Raw genomic sequence first — 24,335 nt, forward strand, 5'->3', positions numbered from 1 at the left:
AGACAGACAGACAGACAGACAGACAGACAGACAGACAGACAGACACGTTTTTACTTCAATCTGAGTAAGGACACTCATTGGCATAATACATTCCCTAGCCCCTTACCCTGACCTTAACCATCCAAACTAAATGCCTAACCTAATTATAACCCTAAAACCAAGTCTTAACCCTCAAACAGCCCATTGAAAAAGCGAGGACCCGCCAAAATGCTACACTTTCTGCTCTACTTTTTCCCTCCACTTGACCCAGACTGAAAACTTTATCTTACACGACTCATTGCTCCTCTCTGTCTCTCACCTACCTGCTGTGTTTCACAGTGACTGTACAGCCAGGGTGGGAGATGCCACCAGGGTCCTTTTTATACACAGTACATGGAGAAAACCCTCCTCCAGGCAGTCACTTTTCTTTCACTTTTATGAGTGTGTGCTCAAGTGTAAGTATAGCCGCACTTACCCTGGACTTCTACAAAGCCTTGCTTGTTCTGTCCATATGGTTTAGTGTAGCATTTAGTAAATCACATGGGATGAGTGACACAGAAAATAAAAGGGGCTGCAGCAAAGAAACAAGCTGGAGAGCTGGTTAAAAGAACCCGAAAAATTTTCTGTTCTGGGATCATGTTTGTGGAGGAGCTCCCATCTCATCATAGAATATAATAATATAATTTTGAACTTAAGTGTGTTTAATGCACACAGATCAGAGTGTGTATAAAGGGGTCTTTGTATGCTCCAGTTGAAGCCAAATGGAAAAATATTTTCATACATTTTTTACATATTTTCATACTAGTGAGGAAAGAAAAACCCATTCAACAAACTTGACATACAGTATGTGTGAATTCTTACCTTGTTCTAAAGGTCAACAAGTATATACAGTGAAGACCAGTAGTATAACCATCTGCATGTAGTAGATCATGAGATCAAAACCCTTGTATCCTGTCTACGGATGGTAAAAAAACAAAGAAAAAAAATCAACTCCTGACCAGATCTTCATCCGTGAGGAAAACAAATCGTCATAATTGAACACCACAGCAAATTTTGAAACCCAACCACATAATGCAATAATTCTGCTGCAGAGATTCAGGCCCGGATCTCGACTGCTCAGTTTGGGGGCGGGCAATCAGACATTTGGGGTGGGTACCCTTTCACAAGGTAGACTTAATGTTGAGCGTTTTTCCAAGTTTTAAAGAAGATAGAAAATTCAACAAAGCTGTGGTATAATAATAATAATAATAATAATAATAATAATAATAATAATAATAATAATAATAATATATGTGCAATCCATTGCATTACTGCACACATAATTATTATAATAATCATCATTTCTTTCAATTAGAGAGATGACTATCAGGAAAATATCATAGCCTAATGTAGACTTTACAAATAGTTAACTATATAGCGCTATCTGACCAAGTACGTTAACTTTATACGGAGTGAGCTGCAATTAAACACAACGATGAAGATTGGTGTCATTAATTTAAAATATGCAAACAGTTTCTGTATTTTTGTTTTTAGAGAGCACTTGAAGGAAGCGCCGAAAACTAAACTCGTGTGTGCGTGCCCCTCAGTCATGCTCGTGTGGACCTGAAGCAGCTCAACCGGGGGCTGCTGTGCCCCGCCCTCCTACGCCCCGACGCACGTATTGGCTGCAGGCCAGGGGGGGACCAAGGCAGCCACCCAATCAGGTTGAAGTAGCGGCAGCGTCCCTCTGCTTCTGTCGCCTTTGTGACCCCGCCCATCGCGCGAGCTATAAACTTGATGCGAAGTGTCGATTCTAGAGAGTTCCGTACTCACTCCCTCCACCACCACCCCTCACGATCTCTCAGCATCAGCTCTGACGACTCTTTCACTTTGTTTGACAAAAGTTCTCAAGCAGACTCTTTTGGGAATCAGACAGTGAAGGACAGCTACTGTTTGTGTGTGTTCCCTCCATCTGTCTGGCAGACGCGCCCTCACTCCCTCAGCACTGTGGATGAGTGGATCTTTCGCCATCTGGACTGAATCTATCAGCTGTCACAGTAGCTTCTGTTTCCTCTGCACGTCAGCGTCACATCACTTGACACGTACCGTCGACCCCAGGTATGTGTTTCCATCATCCCTCACGGTGTTTAGCCAATCTCTTTTGCCCGTTGAAAGTTTTATTTTTATTTTGTCTATGTACATTATTTGTTGTTTCTTTCAGTTCTTTTCTGTGAGACAGCTGTTTGCGCTCGGTCCATTTGGGACACTGGGCGTCTGTCACAGTTATAGCACCGAGGGGCTCAGCTGCAGAGATAAATTGGCTCTTGTGGTTTGTCTTCTGTGACTACAACTAATCCATCCCTCTCTTTGTCTCCTATCACTTGTTTTGATCGGCTGTAAATTTCCACTGCACCTCGTCTGAAAACAGAGGCTGAAACCACCACGTATGTGTATCAGACTAAAGACAATATAATTAAACCAATGAAAAGATATTCTTTTCAGTATTTGAATATTTATTTAAGGCATTTAAAAAAAAAAAAAAAAATCTTAAAAAGGAAGAAATATTTATTTTATTTTATTGACTCCATATTTTCAGAGTGCCTGTATGTGCAGGACGAAGAGAGATTGTTTTCATTTATTTCAGTAAGAAATCCTCAAGTTTGTATTTATTTTCTTAATTTCTTAATTTACTTGTTAACATGCTTTACAAGCAGCACATTGGTGAACTGACAAAGTGACTGGCTCTCTTCAAAAGACTTTAGAGATTAGCTTCCATTTGTCCCCAAACTGATTGTATAGACTTCAGCCGGACATTAATTGTTCCCTGCATAAGCTTTTGATGAAATCACCTGTTTGTACCATGAGTGAATTAGCAACTTGTCACAGACGGTGAACGTGTGTTCATCTTTTGTGTAAAGGTTGTCCTCTGTGTCTCTGTCTTTAAAAGCAGATATCAAGATAACATATACTCAATATAACCTTGTGGCCTCGTGGTTTTAGTTTAAATTGTGCAGAGATTGTTTTGAATGTTAGATTTCTTTGTATATTTAGTAGTTTGATACCTTCATACCTTGGTTCTTGCTCTGCTTGTGAGCTGTGATGGATGAGAGATGATCTGTTCCACAGAACTGATCCCTGAGGTGATGTGGGACATAAAAGTGACATTTTTCATATTAAGATTCAGAGGAGAGCTACTACAGAGAAAATAAGAGGTAGCAGGTATTTTTAAGGATCTCGCTGTTGGTCATCTCACTCTCTTCCTTTCCCTTTCTGTGAAAGATGACACGCTTGTGTCTGGACCGTGGCAAGGTCATATTTCATTGGCTCTCAGCATCGACCTGAAGTTTCATGTGTGAACGTGCACGAAGGCACACACGTGTGCTGGCTGGTTGTGAAAGCTGCCATCTTTGTTCATTGTCAATGTCAATTGTAGCAGACAATTATGTCCGCATAATTCCACATAACTACAGGGGGGGAAGATGGTGATGACGCATGTGGCAAACTCTCGGTTGGAACAAGAGTCGTTCTGAACGGAAAAGTACTGAGAGGAACAGGAGGTGTGTGAGGACAGGTATTTCTAGAAACAGTGTAGCTGCGCACATTCCAAGACACACTTCTACAACGTTAGGAATGAGAAAACATGTCAATTATTTAGACAGGAAAGAAGTCCAACGACACTCTCTCACAGAGGTTATCAATCCTCTGCCTGCTTTCTCTCACAGAGCCAAACGTCACATTCAACCTGTTGCGCACAGCCTCCAGATGTCATTAGGCCATGTCAAACCTGCAGTATATCCTTGTACAGCAGAGGTTGAGGATACCTGTCTTCTTCCAAAACCCCAGTGCCTTGAAGGTGACATTTTGTTCACAATCCTAAATCTATATCTTTCTTTAATGCATGATTTTAGAGGTTTACAGCAGCGATTTCTGATCAGATGAGAAAGATTAAGGACACAATAGTGAGTTTGAAACTCTTGTGACAATGAAGAGTGAATCATCTGCAAAGTTCAAATGCAATTTTTAACTCACAGCAAAACACAAAAGGATCAATAAACTTCCAAAGTCCTACTTGAATAGAAACAGGATCTTCTTCGTGACTGCTGGTAAATGTTTGCTTTGGCTAATTAACGAACGTTTGTTTGAGGCCCTATACTGTACATGTGGATCCACCATAGGAACGTCCAGAATGATCAAATTATGAACCCTTTTTTTCACCCTAGTTGCCAACAGTCTAAAGGAACCTCAACAAACTTGCTTGACTGTCATTGGTACCCTTGAGTGGCACCATGCTGCAGCATCAGTGCCAGTACAGTTTCGTTATACAGTCATTGCTGTCAATGCTTTTTGCCTTGAGAGTTTTCTCAGAAGGATTATTGTTCCTTTGGTTTTCACCACAAAAAAACCCCCCTGATAATTCATCTTCACAGTGAAATCAGAAGAACATGTTTTCTATGCTTTTATAAAAATGATTGTCAGCAGACTTTATTGCCTTAAGAAATAACTCATTGTGAAAATTACCAATGCCTTAAAAGAAGTGGCACAGGTCTCAAAGTAAAAATAACCATTCAGATATATATAGAAAAGTGGGTCCTACCCCTTTTGAAAGTTCCATCTCTAAATGTGCCTGCATTGTGTTGACGATTGAGTTGTGTAACAAGAGTTATGGAAAGATACCAGGTGCTGAGTAAGAAAGCTGCGGAAGTGACATGTACACACACCCACACACACATACAGAGCAGCTTGTGAGGGAGCTCCCAGCCACTCACAGACTATTTAAAGAAGGTGGGGCAAATAATTTGCATAACGTTAAGAGCGTAGGAGAAAGAAAACAAATCTTAATTTATTCATACTTACGACCTTGCTCGGTGCATTCTGTCAGTATTCAATTCATTTTATTTGTATAGCACCAAATCACAACATACATTTTCTCAAGTTAAGGGATAATGCATGTATGTGTGTTTAATATAATAAGTTCGAGACTTACTATTATAGAGAGAAACACTCGGGGACAGCAGAGAATAAAACTCTTAACTGGTAACTGTTTCTATACTCAATTGATAGAAATGAATGATTCCCATTCGCAAATTCTTATGAATGGAGGATTAAGGCTAGCCTTCATGGCTAAAAATGTTAACACGATAAAAATGTTTATATAATGATAATTTTCACCAGATATGTCTAAACATTATTTCTTTCAGCTGTCAAGACTCAGAGTTGTGGCTTAGTCAAAGTTGAAGACACCAGACAATTAATTGTGGTTTTAAACTGGGAATCAAATAACAAACACTTGGTGAACAGCAAAACATTTTACTAGTCTTCAGGGAGATCATTGAGAATTGATTATGGTCATGCCTCCCACCATGCTTGCACAATCCATAAGCATTATAAATCAAAAATTGTATGATATTGCTGTTTAGGACATTTTTATTTTGCCATATATTATTGTTTTATCACCCAGCTTGATGAAGGTACATTTCACCTCAGTAGTGAAACTTTATTTGCCAATATTTGATATTTGGCATGAAGTTGACTTTCTATGAGATTAGTAACAATAAGCATTTGTGAATCCTGCATCTGGCTTCCAAAAGGGAGGGCCAGGGGCTTTAAGGTCTGAGACTTAATTACATTCATATGTTACCTGACATGAATTATTCTGACCAAATCAGTGAATGTCAATACATTAGCCAACCTGTTTGGATTGTCTTTAAAGGAAAACATCATTATTGACTCTATAGTTGTGCTCCATTGCAACGAGAGTTTGTTGCCAGGTTAGAAGTTGCCTACGGCATACATAAGTTAAAAATTAGCTTGGCATCCTTTTCAGCCAGACATGCTCTTGATTCAACTCTCACTGAATCCAGACATTGAATAACTGCAAAAAAATATGGCAAAGTAAATGAAGGTGTGAAAGTGAAGTGTGACGATCAGTTTAAGTATCTGAATATGCGTTTCCCTGTTTTGCATTTGGACCAGAGTCGGTAACATGAGCACATCCTGCCTCACAGGAAAGGCAGATTAGCCACATTCACCAACAAGGTCCTTATGGACATCAAACGCATCGCACTGAAAGAAGAGGGCCAAGTGTGTGTAGTGAGGGAGGGGGCGTATAAGGGAGTTTTTTCAACTCCAAAATAGGTCAACAAGCTTGCACATCTCTATAGAGGGACCCCAGATCTCTCTCTGCTCTGGAATATCTTGCATACTGTACAAAGAGGAGAGAGGGGCTCAGTAAACTAGTCTAGGCCGTGCTAACCCTGCGTAAAAGCTTAAGAAAGGCTGATACAAACTGAAACTCACTAATATTATAAAGCTCCACCAATCAACATTGTACCATACCAATAAATCAACTGACCTCATATGCTATTAATGTCCAATGGGTCGCTCCAGTAAGAAACCCGGAGCCTCTTTTAGTTCTGGCTTTTCGGTACATTTACTTCACTGCTTTTGCTTGCCTCATTTCCTGCAGCGACTGGTAGTTGTATGAAGCCAAATACCTAAGAACTCACTGAATCCCATCACCTATAGTATCAAAGACAAAGTTAGCCACTAGCTGAAGGAGGAATCAAGCTATATTGAATATGAAACGGTCACTAGGAGCAGTGAATACACGTGATTGACCAAACGTTATTGGTCGGAGCTGTCAAGCTTCACCTCGTTTTTATAGCAGCTATCTAGAAATATTAGCCCTTGAACACGCATCAGTGTGATAAGAACTATGCTAAAATGACAAAAACTATCTTTGTGAAACAATTATTTGACGTGTTTTTTGGAAGCAGTATAGGTCATAAATCCTGCCTCCTCCATGTTATGTGGATTGTACATGGACCCAATTAGAAAGTCAGCCACCAGGTGGCGATTGAGATCCTTTGGCGTCACCTATGGGTGGCAGTCATGTAGTCCATCTTCATATACAGCCTGATAAGAGTGTGTTGGAGATCTTCCACTACCAGGTGTATGAAACATTTATAAGTGTAGCTTTAAAGTCACATCAACACATGCATGTCTTTCAACATGTAACAATAAAGGTTTGTAGGTTTTATCCATAAATGTGTCAGTTATGTAAGAAATTCATGGCACTGGTACAAGGCTTCCTCACGATTCCTTCCCCAATGTTCTTTTGTTTTACAAGCAGCAAAATACCAGCAGCCTACAGGGAAATCTGCCACCTCTGCGGTTGCATGAAGCCCCGTTAAAAAGTTTTACAAGCCCTTGGAAAGATTGCAAACATTCTCTCAGATGTTAATGCTGTTGATTTTAGTGGTGGCTAGCACCAATTACTAGAGCAATTACTTGGCTAAGCATTGTTGAGGTCTCAGACTCCATACTTGTTTGTTTGCAGCTGAGCTGCTTGTACTGCCAGACCAACTGAGAATCAAGTTTTTTTACAACTTTGAATACTGCTTGAGAAGAATGTTGTTTGTTTTTTATAATAATGCTTTGACGCCATAGTGTTCACATTGACTAAAATAATGCTGTATATTTATTGGATTCATACTTGATGTTTTGTGTTTCCCTTGTAACTCATTGTACTGAGGTAAGAAGTTCACAATGTAGCTCGGAATATCTGTTTACAAAATATATAGTTTCGAAAATGACACTATATTTCTATGTATTTTTTTTTCTTTTTTTATCTTTGATGATATGGGTTTGAGCTGTGTAATGTCTGGTACGTATGGGCTGTAACAGTGTGCGCAAACACATACATAGCTGTTATGAGCCACGTCAGTGAGCTTCTCAGGCTTTTGTTGATTTTGGCACAGAACCAACTCCTCCAGCCCCCCAGTCCCTTACCCATTCCTTACACACACACACACACACACACACACACACACACACACACACACACACACACACACACACACACACACACACACACACACACACACACACACACACACACATTTACCTCCTACTGGTATTTTCTTCGCTCCTTTCTTTTCACAAGCATATCCTTCTTCTCCTTTCTCTATTCTTCCATGTGGATATACATGCCTTCATTCTTTCTCGAGTTTTATGATTGGAGCCAAAGCTTTCTGTATACCAGATGTGTTTCACCCTGTTGGGAGGGAGCCATGTCTTGTTTTTTTCACCATGAAAAGAATGGCTGTGTTTTATTACAAATACATTTGTCTTTAATAAAGGAAAGGGTTCTCTAAGAAACTGCCTTACTGTGATATTTATCAAAGTGGTCCTTCAACTTTCCTGCCTTGCATTAACACAGTTGATGGGGTGTACTTGATATAAGCCATGTTGATGTGCAGAGAAGCAGGGGCAAGTAGGTGCAAACCAGCACCTAAAGTTTAACGCTTTTTTTATAGGTGCAAAGACTTTTCTCATATATTAATCCTTTTTTAAGAAACCATCTGCTCATCACACAGTTACAGTATCAAAACACACACACACACACACACACGTACACACACACACACGTACACACACACGTACACACTAACTTGGCTCTGAGTTGTGTTTACTTCCAAATGTATGGGGTCGAAACTCGTCCCGCCCAACCACTGAAGACGGGGGACAACATCTGTCCGCCATCTTTGTCAGTGCTGCCAAGTATTATGGTGAGACCCCTTTTGCTCTCCGTATCTTCATCCCTCTCTTCCCTTGCCTTCTGTTTTCTCCTCCTCCACTCCACCTTTCTCCACCCCATCACTCCGTCTGCCAAGCAAGTAGAGTCAGGTCATCCGAGATGCTGCCGCTCCTGTCTTTTTTGCTCCCACTGCAACCTTTTTATTCATTCTTTCTTTGAGACGACATCTTTTTACCTTGCTCACCTTACTCTCTTCAGTCATTTGAATAAAGCCTACTGTTTCTGTTCATTGTTGTTTATCATTTGTGCTTAATAGCTTTCTGCACATGATGAATGTACCTTTTTGTTTGTCAGAATCATCTTAGATGACATCTGAATATTTGCAGACTTGCCTCCCCACCCTCCTGTCCTGCAGTCCTACAAATATTTTAACACACATAGTAAATGTGAATATGTGATTTTTGTTTGTGCATTTTGTATTATTTGCTTTAATGATTTAAACAATCATTGCAAGCTGTATTGTTATATGATCTTTTGTATTTTGTAGCCACTCAAATCTTCATGTTTGTCCCTTTCTGTCTCTCTATCCAACAGAGAACGCACACAGCAGTAGTTCCGGATGGCTCTCAATGTGCCCGGCCTGGCGGTGATGGCAGTGTTCTACCTTTTGATCTTGGGCACGGGCATCTGGGCGTCCCTGCGTTCCAAAAAGGAGGAGAAGAATTTCAAGGGAGACGGCATGGAGATGACGCTATTGGCCGGGCGTAACATCAACTTGCTCGTCGGCATCTTCACTCTTACAGGTAAAGCAAAGAGAGCTCGGGACAGACAGAGGTGCAATAGATGTCACGCATATATTATACATTTACAACATTGATGAGAAAAGACAGTGTCTAACATAAATGGAGAGGTGTATCAAGTATTTATACAAAAGAAAATGTCTGACAGATAAAGTGACAGCTGTAATGGTAGTGTATGAGTAGGCATATTGCATACATGAAATTTACGATTGAATAAACAAAGTATCAAGTGATAACAGTCGTCTTAAATTGCTGTCGGTTATGTGTAAAATGATGGTAATGCACACACTGTATGTCATGTTTCTCCTATAACGTGTGTTTGTTTCTCTGCAGCTACGTGGGTGGGTGGAGGCTTCATCCTTGGTATAGCTGAGGCAACATACAACCCAACACTGGGCGCAGTGTGGGCCCTCATGCCTGTGCCCTATGTACTGACCTTCTTCTTAGGTGAGTGGCACAATTGATCCTCAAGCCAATAAAACCCTGAACCATAAACCTGGCCCTGACCTCCCCTTTCACCCTCTTCTTGTTGTTTTTTACGAATCATGTCAGCTCATTGAAGTCTGCGGTCAAATTTAATTGGATACAACTTTGTGAGTGAAACTGATCTAAGAGTCCATGTTATTCACGCACTGCAGTATCACAGATTTAAATAGACACAAAAGTAGGTATGTACTTTATGCAGCCTAACGTAGTCTTGTTACACATGACCTAAGGTCGTGCATGCAAGGTCTGAAATGAGTACCTGCAGTAAATGCCAGTGGTACTAGTGGTTGGGAAAGTAAACTGCGATAAACGCTGATAACATGTGAATACTGCCATTTGAATTGGTCTGTCTTCTATCCCATCTTCTTCACATCTCTGACTTGAAGATTATGTGGTCAGGTTTGGAAGAGGGAAGGTTATCGTCATTATTGTTTCCTTTGTTTAACCCTCAGCAGCTATTAAAAGTCCTGTGGGATGAAAAAACAATGTATTTTACAGTACAAGTATATGCAGTAATTGTAAAGGATATTTACTTTAAATGGGTATACCAGCTAATTTTAGATAACAATAAAATAAAGTTTCATAAAGCCTGTACACACAGATTATTAGGTGTGATATCAAACTGAACTGATTCCGTCTCTCAAGTGTTGTTGGCCACCAACGCTGCTCCCATACCCCCAACCCCCCACAGACTCCACACTCCAATAAAAGTGTCGCTCACTTTAAAAATAGGACCATGAGAAATAATGTTGAGGCAACAGGTGCAAAGAGACTTGGATTTCCTGCTCCTGATTTCACCAAACTGACAAACTCAGTTATTCGTCTGTAAACATTTGAAACAAGTGAAATGATCACTTCCTTGGCCTTATTGTCACAATAGCTTGTATGTGTGTGTTTGTGTGTGTGTGTGTGGGGGGGGGGATTATGGGAAATGGAAACCCCAAAGTCCCTGATCAGGAAATCTAACATTCCGCTTCTGTTGTTGTCCATTGTTGACCAAGTGGACCCTAGAGTTCAGCTGAAGTTGTTTATTGAGTTATCTGGAGGGAACATTTGTTTCTCTTATTGTTCATACGCACTTGTACTTTGACTCTCGCGCTCACCCTCTTCCTCTTCTTCCTCTCGCTCTCATTCAGTGTTTTTAAAAGGGCTGCCATGTTTTGAGCCTGATTGCCTCATCGAGAGAGTCTCTGACTTTATATTTCTGATTTAATCACACAGGTGGCTTTTTCTTTGCCAAGCCCATGAGAGAGAACAAGTATGTGACAATGATGGACCCCTTCCAGCAGAAGTATGGGAACGTCCTGAGCGTTCTGCTAATCTTTCCCGCACTAGTGGCTGATGTCCTGTGGGTGGCACGCACACTCGTCAGCCTGGGTAAGTTAGCTCAAACTCTGTCTGTCAGTATATCGTATGCACATACCTACTTAAGCAATCATGCAGGCACCAACAGATCTAGGTACACAATGTGCACAAAATAAATAAACCACTAACCATCAAGACTTGAGCTGCATTGGTGCTTGATGGACTGTGACGTCAGAACGACACCTTTAAATAATAATAGTTGTGCACACATGGCACACTCATCAGCTTGGGTGAGTTAGCTCACTCTGTAAAACTGTCTGGCACTGAATCGTTTACACACATGTACTTGTGCAATCACGCAGGCCCCCCACAGGTCTAGTTACACAATGTGCACAAACACTTTAAAGCACAATAAGTGGGTGCAGCTTAGTGAACAGTCACTTAACTTAATAACAAAAACTGAACAGTTCAGAAAAAAGAGAGCTGTATGATGCCGGGCAGAAAGAAAATACTGGATTTAGTCTTAAATGTCTGATGGAACCAAGCTCCGGGTGGAAAAGCAGTAATTACTGCAATATATTTGCCACACACACATGTTACATGACAACGCTGTGGATGCTCGTTCTTGCTGCTCCGCTGAAATGAAATCAAAACACAAATATCGATCCTCAGTTTTATAAGCTCAATGAGGGTCAGTCACTAAAATAACTGACTGACTATTATTTCGTGGACTAGGGGACTTAAGATTTAAGTGTCTCCTCGTGCTGTTAAAAGTTACTACATGTGTTTTCCCTATTCACTCGTGTGTGTGTGTGTGTGTGTGTGTGTGTGTGTGTGTGTGTGTGTGTGTGTGTGTGTGGTGTGTGTGTGTGTGTGTGTGTGTGTGTGTTGTGTGTGTGTGTGTGTGTGTGTGTGTGTGTGTGTGTGTGTGTGTGTGTGTGTGAGATTGTGGATGCAAGTGTACATGTGCTGTGCATTGTGAGTACGTGTGGGTGTTTGTGCAGCAGAGAAAATTTGTGTGTACAAAATGTTTTTTAGAGTGTGTGTTTTTAACGTTGTTTTCTTTTCCAGTGTTATTTGAAAAAGGGGGTTAAAGATCGAGCAGCCTGTTGATTGTGAAAGGTGATCAATAATAGATTGTTGTGTCATTACAAACTTCTTTCCATTGTTTGTTCCAAGATTCTCAATGACTGACGAGGGCTTCATGCTTCCACTATAGTTTTAATCAGTCAAAGTTTTAAAGAGGGGAGCTGTGAAATCCATTGACCGTGTCTGAGTCACTGTGTTGACACACCACAAAAGGACTGGTAGAGAGGCAGGAATGTTCCTGGGACGTTTTTATCCAAACCTGTTAAACTAATATAGAAACAGGGTTACCCTCACTCATCAGTAAAACCTCCTGACGTTGTTTCTTGGACAGTTATGGATACATGACTGATGTGTGCGTGGCATCACACGCACACACAAAAACACTTTGCGTGTGTGCGTGTGGTGTCTGTGCGTGCATGCGGGTCAGTGCCAGTGCCAGAGAGGATTTAACTTTTAAAACACACACCCCCTCCATGTGCCATAGTGATGTATTAACAACACAATCATGGTCAAATTTCTGCCAGGAAGAAATTAGGTACAGGACCGAAAGGTTGCAATGGGAGTGCGTCTGTATGTGTGTGTCTCTGTGTCTCTGTGTCTCTATGTGCGCACCCCAGGCATGAGTTTTGGGTGGGACAAGGAGCTAAAAACAACACAGGGTCTATTCAGGCAGCTCTTTGCCTCTGTCAATCCTTGGTGCTGCCCATTAAGCCCCAGAGCCCCCTGAATTCTTCTACTCCTAAATTTAGCACAGAGGGGTACAGCATAGCTCAGCACAGAACAGATAAGAGAATCTAGAGCTATGGAAAACAGACCACCCAGATATTATTAACAATACATGCCTTGTCATAAAGTAAATTACTGGACAAACAACAACAAAAAGCAACTGTTTGATCTGGATGTGTGTCTACACATATCTAGATCAAGTTTAGATCTGGTTGAGATGGATTTCAGTTCACACATGGCATCAGAAAGCATGTGACCACATGTGGTTCAGATTTTACTCCTCTGAAAACCTGTCGGCTCATAAAAACTGGAAAATGCACAGAATAACTCCAGATCCAAAAGAAAACTGAGGGTTATCTAAAAAATGTTTAATGAGTTGCAGTAACTTGCCTTGGTGGCATATAAGTGGTTGGTCATACAAAGTTAACACTGTGCATCGTCATTGTGGTCTCAGTAAAAAGGTGTGTGTTTAGGTTCATTCACATTTGTATTTAGAGCTCATGTGACCAGATGCGTTTCAGTGCCAAGTGAGAACAGTTTACTATCTGTAGTATCTTTTGTTTTAAGGGTAATGAAGAAATTATTATCTCTTTAGATAATCAAGCAGAATTAATAAAAAAAACAGATCATATTTTTTTAAAGTGTCACTGAGCCAAGGTCAAACTGAAAAGGTCATGCATATATCATCAAGATGATGCAAAGCTATAGTGGGTGAGACAGACAGCAGTGGTGGGGTGGTTTAGAGGGTGGCGGGGTCCGCAGGGAGATAAACAGGTCAGCAGGGTGGTGAGTGGCGAGCGATGGTGCCGATCTGACACTTCTCTGTTTAAGGGCATTGTTGTGGTGTGGCTGCAGGCTGCGGCTGGGGGGGACCCTGGCAATGTGGCAGAAGAGACGGTGAAGGTAGTGACGTTTTGCTTGCCTTGTTGAGTAACAAGATATTTTTTTGATTAACTTGTTTACATTACCAATAGTTTTACTTTTTTTTTTTACATTTCTTGCACTTGAAGACACTTCTCTGTACATTGATCTTCAGTTTTCTTACTTTAATCAACATCTGTCACTATTTAAAGTGAGATACTACACCTAAGTGTGTGAACAAGGAATATTTTGGAGTCACAATCAATAGGCTGCTTCTATTATGTTTCTGTATGGTTGTGTTGCCTGGTTACTTTATCTAAGCAATCTGATGCTTTGCCACACATGTTTGAGTGTAACTTTACTCATAACTCAGACTTCTAGAAATGTAAGGTTTTGCTATTTGTTGGTAAAAGTTGTTTGTCAATGCTTTTTTTTTGGAAAATACAACATTAAGGCAACAAGGCAATGTCATTGCATAGCTTCTTAAATCCTAAGTCAAAGTACATAAGAGTGGATGCATGTATATTAGTGTGTTTGTGTGTGAGAGAAAAGACTTAAAAGCAGAAGTGAGACTGAGAACCTAATGAAACACTTAAAGAAAATATTATGTAAGAAGTTGCATGAATCTGTTGCTACATCATCTGTACATCACAAGAGTTTGCTGGCTCTGTCAGTCCTCCTACACTCACCACGCTGTGTGTTGTTCCAGGGGGAACTATGAGCGTGATCCTGGATCTGTCCTACGTCTACTCCATCGTCATCTCCTCAGTGGTGGCCATAATCTACACTCTGCTGGGGGGGCTCTACTCTGTGGCTTACACAGACGTTATCCAGCTCATCCTCATCTTTTTCAGCCTGGTGCGTAAACACTAAGAATCCCAATAATTTTTTTGGATAAGGAATTTGATATCGATGTTGTAGACTTACCACAAGCTACGAGACTGTGAATATAACACTATTGTGTTATATTCTCCTGAAGAAGCCACAAGTCCATATGATATCAACTGCATTTTAAGAGTAACATGTTTTAGTCAAAATGTCAAGGAGAAGGACCACACTACCCACAATCCTCAGGAATAATTGCAACATCTCTGATTGGTGGAGCAATTACTACTGAACAGACATGATTTCAATTTCTAGCAAGCTGCGTTTTTTAGAGATGAGTAGAGAAAGTCCAAAGGTTTTAAAATCACAGTATAGTGTTAGCTCGGGGCCGGCTAGAAAGTTCTGTACCATGTCGCTGACAACACTAAAGTTAAACAACTATACACTATATGAAACGTTACATACGTACACACAAGACACAAACTACAATGTATTGCAACACTATCTACCTACTAATTCCACAAATGTCTGTCTGTATGTGGAACCTGTATCTCTTGAACCTATAATCTTATCAACTTCACACTTGGCATGTCTTTTATAAATAGCCAGAGAAAGCCCAGTTTCAATTTTTGCATGACTTGGACACGAGATAAGTGAAACAACAATAAAAATGGGATGAACAGACCTCCGGTGCACTGTAGCTGTCAGTGGGGGCGGGTCAGTGTGCCTTCTGTCTATGGACCGAGTTGAATCTTATTCTATGTCCTTAGATTAACTACAGCATCGATTGGCATCTGGCAGCCTGCGCTAATATTATCCATATTTTTTGGTATTGCCATAAATACAATTATTTTGAAATAAAAAAAGGGAGGATATCTATATTACTCTAAAAGGGAGCAACCATTTGAACACAGGTCTTTTGCTGCTAGGCGTGTGTGTGTGCGTGTCCTTGTACAGCTATCTTTGTGCGGACCAGTTTGACCTTACAACCTACGGAGTGAGGACATTTTGGGAAAGTGAGGACCTTTTGGGCCGGTCCTCATTTATGACCCCCCCCTTAACAGACTATTTAGGGTTAAGACTTGGTTTTAGGGTTAGGTAAGAGTTAGGTTAAGGGTTAGGGTTAGGCATTTTTGGATGGTTAGGGTAAGGGGCTACGGAATGCATTGTGTCAATGAGTGTCCTCAATAAGAAAGCTGTGCGTGCGTGTGTGTGTGTGTGTACTTTTGCCTCTTTTATTTTGATTGTTTTTTTTCTTCATGTTTGTAAATGTTTTGGTTTGTTTTGTACGACTGTATGTGTATATGTATGGAATTATGGACAGATGAGATGTATGTACATTTAACCACAGTGAGGACATAGTTTTGTATAGCCTCTCACAAACAGGAGCTTCAACTCTAGCTCTACTTTCAGATTCCTAATCCCAGTGTCTGACTGAAAACACCCCCCTTGGACCCATAATCAGATTAGTTGTGTCCTTGTGTTTGTGTATACAGTGGGTGTGTGTTCCTTTCTGTTGACCAACCCTCACTCTCTGGACATCTCACTGACGGCCTACAACCAGACCTTCCAGGCTCCCTGGGTCGGAACGGTGAAGCTCGACGAGGCCGGAAAGTGGTTTGACGACTTCATGCTGCTGGTGAGTGGAGTGTGAGATAATATATACATCTACAGACAGCTCTGATGTTTTCTGATACACAGCTCATGCAGCATTTACATAACTCCTGCCATCACAGCAGTTAAAATAAATTGAAAGCAGCGGTAAAATTAATGCTCTTATTTCATTAGATGAGCTATTTGCCAAGCATTACAACAGCAAGTCATGGGAGGATTGTTCCCCTTGTCCTGCAATGCTTCACAAACTAATTCCTGTCATGTCTCAATTTCATGTTGTTTGTGCCAGGCTCTAGGGGGCTTGGCTTACCAGGCGTTCTACCAAAGAATCCTGTCAGCCTCATCTTACACCCAGGCTCAAGTGACCTGCTTTGCCTCCTCAGCCTTCTGCTTGGTGCTGGGTATCCCCTCTGTGCTGGTGGGAGCTGTGGCTGCATCTACAGGTACATATTAAACAAATTTGGGAAAAAACATTTTAGCTCAGTGTCTACATTGGCCTTACACCTTGAATAAAACTGAATAAAGCTCTATTGATCAGATTTAACCCCAGTTTCTTGTTTCATTTATTTATTCCCCCCCTTGCCCTTTGATTTTAATCCAAAGTAATCACCAATCCTTCCTTCCAGACTGGAACTCAACCAGCTATGGATTGCCCACCCCATATGAGCGTAACCAGGCAGGCTCTATCCTCCCTATCGCCCTGCAGTACCTCACGCCCACCTACATCTCTGTCATCGGCATTGGAGCTGTCGCTGCCGCTGTCATGTCCTCCATGGACTCAGCGCTTCTGTCCTCCGCCTCATTGTTGTCCTCAAATATTTACAAGAACATCCTCAGGAAGCAGGTGAGAATTTTGGAGAAAGATGTAAATTGTGCGTACAGTATGTCCTTGACCTAATCTGAAGTTTTAAATATTTACATAATTTCAATATGTAACCTTAACTTTATTCCAATTCCAGATTTTCTTTAAGAACTATAACTGACAGCATACATTTTTGTCAAACTTTTCTTTAATTGAAAATGTGTGTGTGTATATGTGTGTGTGTACATGCACATGCTTATCTCTGTCACTCTTCACTCACAAACAGACGATCACTTTTATATAGTTATTTATCGATGGTGTCGGGTCATGAATCCGGATCGTTCCAGTCACTATTCTGGCTGTGCCCGTTATATCGCGTCATGTCTTTTTTTTTTTCTCATAAACAAACGCAAAGTTAACTTCAGGACTGTTCAGGTCCTAATAACTTGTGACTAGTGTTGGTGTGGAGGGAGGACACTCAGACAGGAGACTCTGACATTGTATAAACCAAACCGTTGCTTCTGCTCTTATCTTAAATCGACAACAATCAACAAGCGACAAAGGAACATTTTTAGTCGCACTTGAAATATTTTTGCTTGCACTTGCTATCAAAGGGGTGCACACTGGACCTCGGCCGTGTGCGGCGCATAACTGTAAATTTACCGGCACACAATCGGTTCACTGACACTGATCAGGCAAAAAATCGGCCAATGCTGTCACTGGCCGATCAATTGGTGCATCCCTAAATCTGACAGACCTTGATGATCGATGATTCCTCCAGAACGAGATGGTTGGCATTTTTGCCTTTTTTTTAATATATATCTTGACAAATTAACAGGGTTGCTATGAAATTGTTCATGGTGCCCAGTGGAAGTATTCTAATGACTTTGGTTATGCTTTGACCCCTACTGGTTATGCCTTGTGTTGGAGGTCAAATTTTACACTTATAGTGGTGAAATATCTCAACCTCTACCAGGCAGACTGGCAGAACATCTTGTTCTGACATTAACTATTCTCAGACAATGGATCCCAATTATTTTTATTCCTGCACCAACATAAGGTCAAAATCCCTTTTACTTTTTAAACAAATTCTAGCAAAGCTAATAACCTTCTCATCAGCCTCAACTTTACTATACGTGTGAATTGCTAATTAGTATCTATTAGGATGCTAACATAAACATAACATTAGAACTGCTTAACACTTGGATGTTAGCTTTGTCATAGTATGGTGACATGCTAGTGTTGTCCTTTAGCTCAGAGTATAGCCTCACAGTTCTGCTAGCATAGTGGTAGCCCTATCACATACCTGGCACAAAGTAAAGCAACAGTTGTGCCAAGGGGATGCAAGTGTCTTTGCTATTTTCAGACCAACACAGTTGTCGTTTTCCCATACAGTGCCAATGTTTTTAAGTTGTGCCCATTTTAGCACCCATGGTTGGTCTTAAAATGATATCTGGTCAGGTGTATCCTTTGCACTTTGCTATCTTGAGGCAGCAGAAAGGGAGAGACCTACACTCCTGGTCAGTGACCTACACTCCTGGTCAGTGACCTACACTCCTGGTCAAAGGCACAGTTTTTCACTGTTATTTTAGGGGAGCATAATCAAGATAGTAATATATACAGTACCTATATAGGCAAGTGCACAAAGCACAGTTACTCTTCTTGTTACAAAGTGGCAACCCACCGTGACATCACCCATTGGTTTTTGAAATTATAACTTTCTTGTTACAAAGTGGCAAAACATCTGTTTCCTGCACCCATTTGATGAGTGTAGCTGTCAATCACACAGTATCGATGCCCCAATGCATATAGGGCTTCATCATCTATTTGAATCTTGGACCATAATTTATAAAATGAACATCATGCTGTATTGAATAAGGCTTGAAACTAGAGATTTAGACCATAAACTCAGTATGGAAATGTCAACTGACGTTCCAGTATAAATCAAGTGAGGAGGAGAGTCATAGACTTCTATAGAAACAGACTTTTCTTGCAACCAGTGGAGGCAATCTCTACTGGTCATTCAAGGGAAAAGAGGTTTCAGGCCCTTCTGCATTGGCTTCACTTTCCACACCCGGAGTCTACGTCCATTTTTTTCTACAAATATACAATATCTGCCAATATAATAACAATCCGCCAAGGTGCAAGCACACCTGGCTTTTGAACTGAATGGGAGACTGCATTCTGAATGGTTTAGTGCACATGACATCACTCTATCTCACCAACTAGCCGTGCCTGGTTTTTACCTGTTTTATTGTAGTTTTGTATTTTGCATGCTGTTTTTAACTTCACATGTCTATAGCATCCTAATTTTTATATGCTCAAAGACACCGTAAGATTCAAGATTCAAAATTGCTGCAGTACCACTTTTGATAATATTACATTATGTCTCTTTTAGGGGTTTAAATCCATCACAATTTGCAGTATTACTTAAGGGAAAGTGAAATGCCTATAATGGCCATCAATGTAAAGAGTCTTGTGCGGGTCGCCACAATAAATTTACATTCCAGAGTCTGTATCTCTGATGATTATACTGTGCTCACAAGCTGGGGGTGACAAGAAAGTAGCTATTGACTTTAGAAAAATGTACATACTGTACACTGTGCACTCTGTTTCAGACTGAGAGTGTTATTTGCTGAGCAATATTTGAGTGGTATTTGCTCTCTTCAAACAATGATGTGTTTCATGATTTCGCCCCCGAGGAATGTTACATATAATGAGTCAATTCATTGCTGCTCTTTTACACTGCTGTAACTTATGGATACTGTCTTTGTAAGAGGATCTGTTTGCCAAGGAGGCCTTAAGTCCAGATGATCCTTAGATCTTTTACATTTTCTAACGAGGAGTAATGTGAACCGCAACTCATTGTCACATTCTTTTCACTCCTTTAGGCTTCAGACCGTGAGATGCAGTGGGTGATCCGTATCTCAGTGGTGGTGGTGGGTATTGCTGGCACCTCGCTTACCTTCCTGGACAGCAGCGTCCTGGTCTTCTGGCTCGTGGGTGTGGACATGTCCTACACAATCATGTTCCCTCAGCTAGTCTGCATCCTCTTCTTCAAGGTTTCTAACGGTTATGGCGCCAGCGTGGGCTACATGATTGGAATAATCATGAGGCTCCTGAGTGGCGAGCCCCTCATCGGCCTGCCACCCGCAATCAAGTTCCCCGGCTGTCGGCTGGATGCCGAAGGAAAGTTAACCCAGTACTTTCCCTTCCGCACCACCATCATGATCATGTCACTTGTGTCCATTCTGCTGTTCTCCTGGTTGGCGTCCATCATTTTCAACAAGGACCTGCTTTCCGAGAAATGGGATTTGTTTAAGATCAAACGCAAGCAGAAACCTGTGACCATAGCCACAGACGACAAGAGGACCAACTCGGATAACGAAGAGGCCTCCACGGCAAAGCAGCTTCTGGACACCACCAGCTTCTAAGGAGGCTCACAAAAATGGAGGGAAGGTGGGCACTGGGTGGAGGCAGACATGTTTGTTTGTCTGGCAAGCAAGAGTTCACAGAGGGAACAATGGCAAAGACGGGACATTGAGTACAGACTCTTTACAGTGAATTTGTGACGATGACATATACATCCAGTGGAGTGTGTGCTGAGCTCTCTGGGTTCCTTACCTCATCCATTGTCTCATGGTCTTCTACGCAGAATGCAGTCAAAACAGACACCCTGGGTAGGTTACACTCGCACACGAGCTATAACACAGAGCAAAGATTATAACATAGATAAAGGCCCAAATAAAATACCAGATCATCATACAATCCCTGTAATAGAAGCAGTCCACAAATTGAAACCAAAGGCAAATTCAACCATAAAACCATTTAAATGAATTTCCAAAAACAAGATTTTGAGTTAAATATTCACAATGATGCAACATATACCTCCCCATTCATTAGATATTCTTAAATAAAGATTGCACAACCACACTAATTGAGACCAGCCTAACACCAAGAAGGGCTCCTTTTTGACCGTGGTAGACTTGCTTTAAGGTCACCCGCACAAGAAATGGACTTCATGACTAAGAAATCAGTCCAGCACAATCATGATAAAATAGTTTACAGAGTAAAAATCTGTTTGCATCAGATTTTTCTTTCGCAAGAGAGAGTGAGTTAGACTCAAGTCACGTCTTCTCAGAAAAAAAGGAATTCAAGCCATCCTCTCCATCCTTTATTAAAGGAATCATTGATTAGCTTGACTCGGGTGTGGCTGGTAGGAGAAATGTCTCGTGATGACGCAATCATTGTTCTTGTGTACTTCTCTCTGTGTGATCCTCTGCAAATGATTTGACAAGCAAGACAGGGCTCTCTTTCAAACCAGAACAAAGAAATGCTCCTCAACGAACAAAGAATGAATCCATACTTGTATGCACTGTTCCATGACGTGTCTGAGAAGGATGTTTTCTTATTTTCTCTACTGGATCTTCTACCTTCAGCTGTACTACACAGCAACAGTAATTATTCTCAGCATATTGGTTAAAATAAGACCATTTTGACATTGACAATGTTACTCATATAAACAAAGTAGCATTGCTTCGTAACTGTGATTTTATTTCAAATGTAAATGTACTGGTCCCTGATCACCAAGCTATGTTTTTATCATAAATCTTTCCTTAGCAACAGCCCACTGTCCTGACAGTGCTTCTTGGATTTCACAAAAATGAATCTGAATAAATGGAAGGAGAGAGTAATCAGAGCAGATTCAACTATATTATATAAAAACTATATTTCCATGTACATTTTTTGCAGTGAAACCTTTACCTCCATCTTGCAAATACTGTTCAGTAAACACAAACATGTTAGAGACAGATTTGTTTCTACCTTACTGTGACAACATTTAAACCACAGATGACTTCTGCCCCGTCAAACTGCTCTGAGTTGGGTTGCAGTACAATGGTGTTTGGAAGCAACAATAAAATCACAAATGGTGACCAAAAGCTCACAGTCGGTTTGTTTGATGGGTTAGGTTTGTTTCCAACTCCACCTATTACTATTTAATTTAACCCATTTATTGTGAAAAAAACCCCAGCAAGCCACACTCACTGTAAGCCCATTCCCCTCAGCTGCGTTTTACTCTCATGATAGAAAACTGAATGTGGAAAGTGAGTGTCAGACATCTTCCTCCTTGTTTTTTTCTAACCGTCAGTCAGTATGAGCCTTTCAGTTCAGTGTTTTTTTAATTGTATAGCTGCTGCTGTTGTTTTGTTGTTTTACTTGTATGCAAAGCTGTAGTTTAAAGTGAGATCAGTTTTTCCTCTGAAGCAGTTTCTAATCATTTGAAATCAAGTTTCACAAGTTCAAATTTTAACCCTCTTTTGATGATTGGACATTTATTAGAGAACTGACTATTTAATTTGTCAGTGTGGTTTTTAATGTTAAATGTTTTGTTGTCCTGAGCTTCGATAGAAGTGAAATTTCTACTAATGAGTGACTGCCACAAAGCCGTCCTCTTATCATACTGTTACATTTTGAATATCACTGGAAACTGGTTTCACTCCACTGTCAACACTTATTTGCTGCACATCGTAACATGTTCAGTCACTGCTCAAATACCTCATGGAACGGTTGGCTTGTATACAAACTTCAACCTATGATTCTGACGTCTACAGTATCCTAAGCATATCATATGAATGTAATTTTTCAAAGAATAATGGCTGAGGACAAACTGTCTGAAAACATGACGCATGCAGAACACAACACATGCATCTTTTTATACGTGTGATTGTGATTTCTACCTGTATTATATTCTTGTACAGTCTGATCATGATTTGTTTATTTACACTTTTTATCAAAGTTGATTGCTATGCATTAAGTAGACGAGAAACATAAATGTATTTTATCTCGAGTAACCAACATAAAGTTTTAACTTCAGTTCAAAGTATTTTTATCTCCACCTGTCATCTGTGTCGGCGCAAATTCTAACAGGAAAAAACCTGTTGCATGCCTGTGAGTCTAAGGAAGAAGTGAATTAGAATGAACACCCCTTATAGGATAATGTGTCAAGACATGATTTGATGGAGGAAAGTAAGCCGTCCACAATATAGTGATAGATGGCCACGCCTTAATAGTGGAGCATACGTATGTTATCTGAGCGTTTTATTAATCTTTGAGCAGAATTGATTGTTTTTCCCATGTTAAGCTAGTCAAAGGACATCTATAAAAGTACTGGACAGTTCTGTTAGTTTTATAATATGAGGTAAGTAGTGAGTTCTACATTGTATTTTCCCCTTATATGGATTTGGTTTTATACTTTTATGCATGTTGTTTGTCATTAACAGTGTTGTTTGTATACTGAACTTTTGTGAAGGCTGTTTCCTCTTGCCACTTGGTAAGGTCCTACTTTGTAATCAATGTCAATCCCCATGGGGTGATGTTCTCTCGGAATAAAAGCTGAAATCAAGCGACCATTCCTTCGTCTCATTGAGTCACGCAACACACATGAGCATTTCCAGTAATTGTTTTTCTGATATTTGAAGATTTCCAAATTGCGTACACTGTATAGTCCTAGTAATTCCTACTAAAATGTTGTGCAATCTCCCTGGACAAAGCAGATTGCTAAGAGACTGGCTGAGCCGAAAAAAGAAAATAGAACCCAGAACAACATAGTTAGTGCATACCTCTGCCAAAGCCTAACAGTCCCCTTAAATTCAATCAAGCTGGACTAACTTTCAAACACCCATAGAAATCAGTTCTGTTAACACCCTTGATTTCTTTTATTAAGATCCATTAACTATTCTCTGGGAAAACAGTAAAAGTGAAAAAAAAGACGCTGTATCTTACCCCTAATCCGTATGTGTATCTAAATGTATTGGGTTCTTCCCTGACCCACACCATCCAGTCGTTGTTGTATAATCTTGCTCACAAACAAACAAACCAGCAAACAAATGGACGGGGGAAAACACAACCTCCTTGGTGGAGCTAAATACACAAGACGTACACTATAAAACTTAAACTAAAGACAATTTGGGAGTTTTTTAAAGAGCTTTATTTAATCACTCTATGAATTAAATCTCAGTTTGTAGTTGGTTTAAATATTATCATCCGAAAATGGTACATTTTTCTCGACCCTAGATCAACCATTCAGAGCCATCAAACCTGACAGTATCAACCACATAGCAGAACCAACAGCACACGCAGGAGTGGGGTCTGAATTGTAGCCAAGGGTGTACCCCCTGACCGGCCACCCCAGGTGCCCCCTACCAGGTCACAAGGTGATAAGTTCATGTAGTATCTGGCACCACTGTGCCAGAGTTCAGCCTGCAGCCTGTTCAGTTTTGCATCTTTTCCTAGTCAGTTTGTGTCTTTTAGGTTGCTCAATGTCTCGAGA

At 40.6% G+C, this 24,335-nt stretch overlaps 1 protein-coding gene across 1 annotated transcript; it reads left to right on the plus strand.

Annotated features, from left to right (window-relative positions):
• Positions 1-1,797: 1,797 nt before the first annotated feature.
• On the plus strand, positions 1,798-23,417 carry LOC117771366 (high affinity choline transporter 1-like). Its single transcript, XM_034601630.1, is given in 11 exon segments — positions 1,798-2,076; positions 9,092-9,300; positions 9,631-9,744; positions 11,005-11,160; positions 13,759-13,806; positions 14,474-14,622; positions 16,086-16,101; positions 16,104-16,228; positions 16,493-16,646; positions 16,830-17,047; positions 19,897-23,417. Coding segments are annotated over 10 exon segments (1,707 nt in total). The 5' UTR covers positions 1,798-2,076; positions 9,092-9,116; the 3' UTR covers positions 20,440-23,417.
• The last annotated feature ends 918 nt before the right edge of the window (positions 23,418-24,335 follow it).

The sequence above is a fragment of the Hippoglossus hippoglossus genome, chromosome 1 (genome assembly GCF_009819705.1).
Source record: "Hippoglossus hippoglossus isolate fHipHip1 chromosome 1, fHipHip1.pri, whole genome shotgun sequence".
NCBI lineage: Eukaryota > Metazoa > Chordata > Actinopteri > Pleuronectiformes > Pleuronectidae > Hippoglossus > Hippoglossus hippoglossus.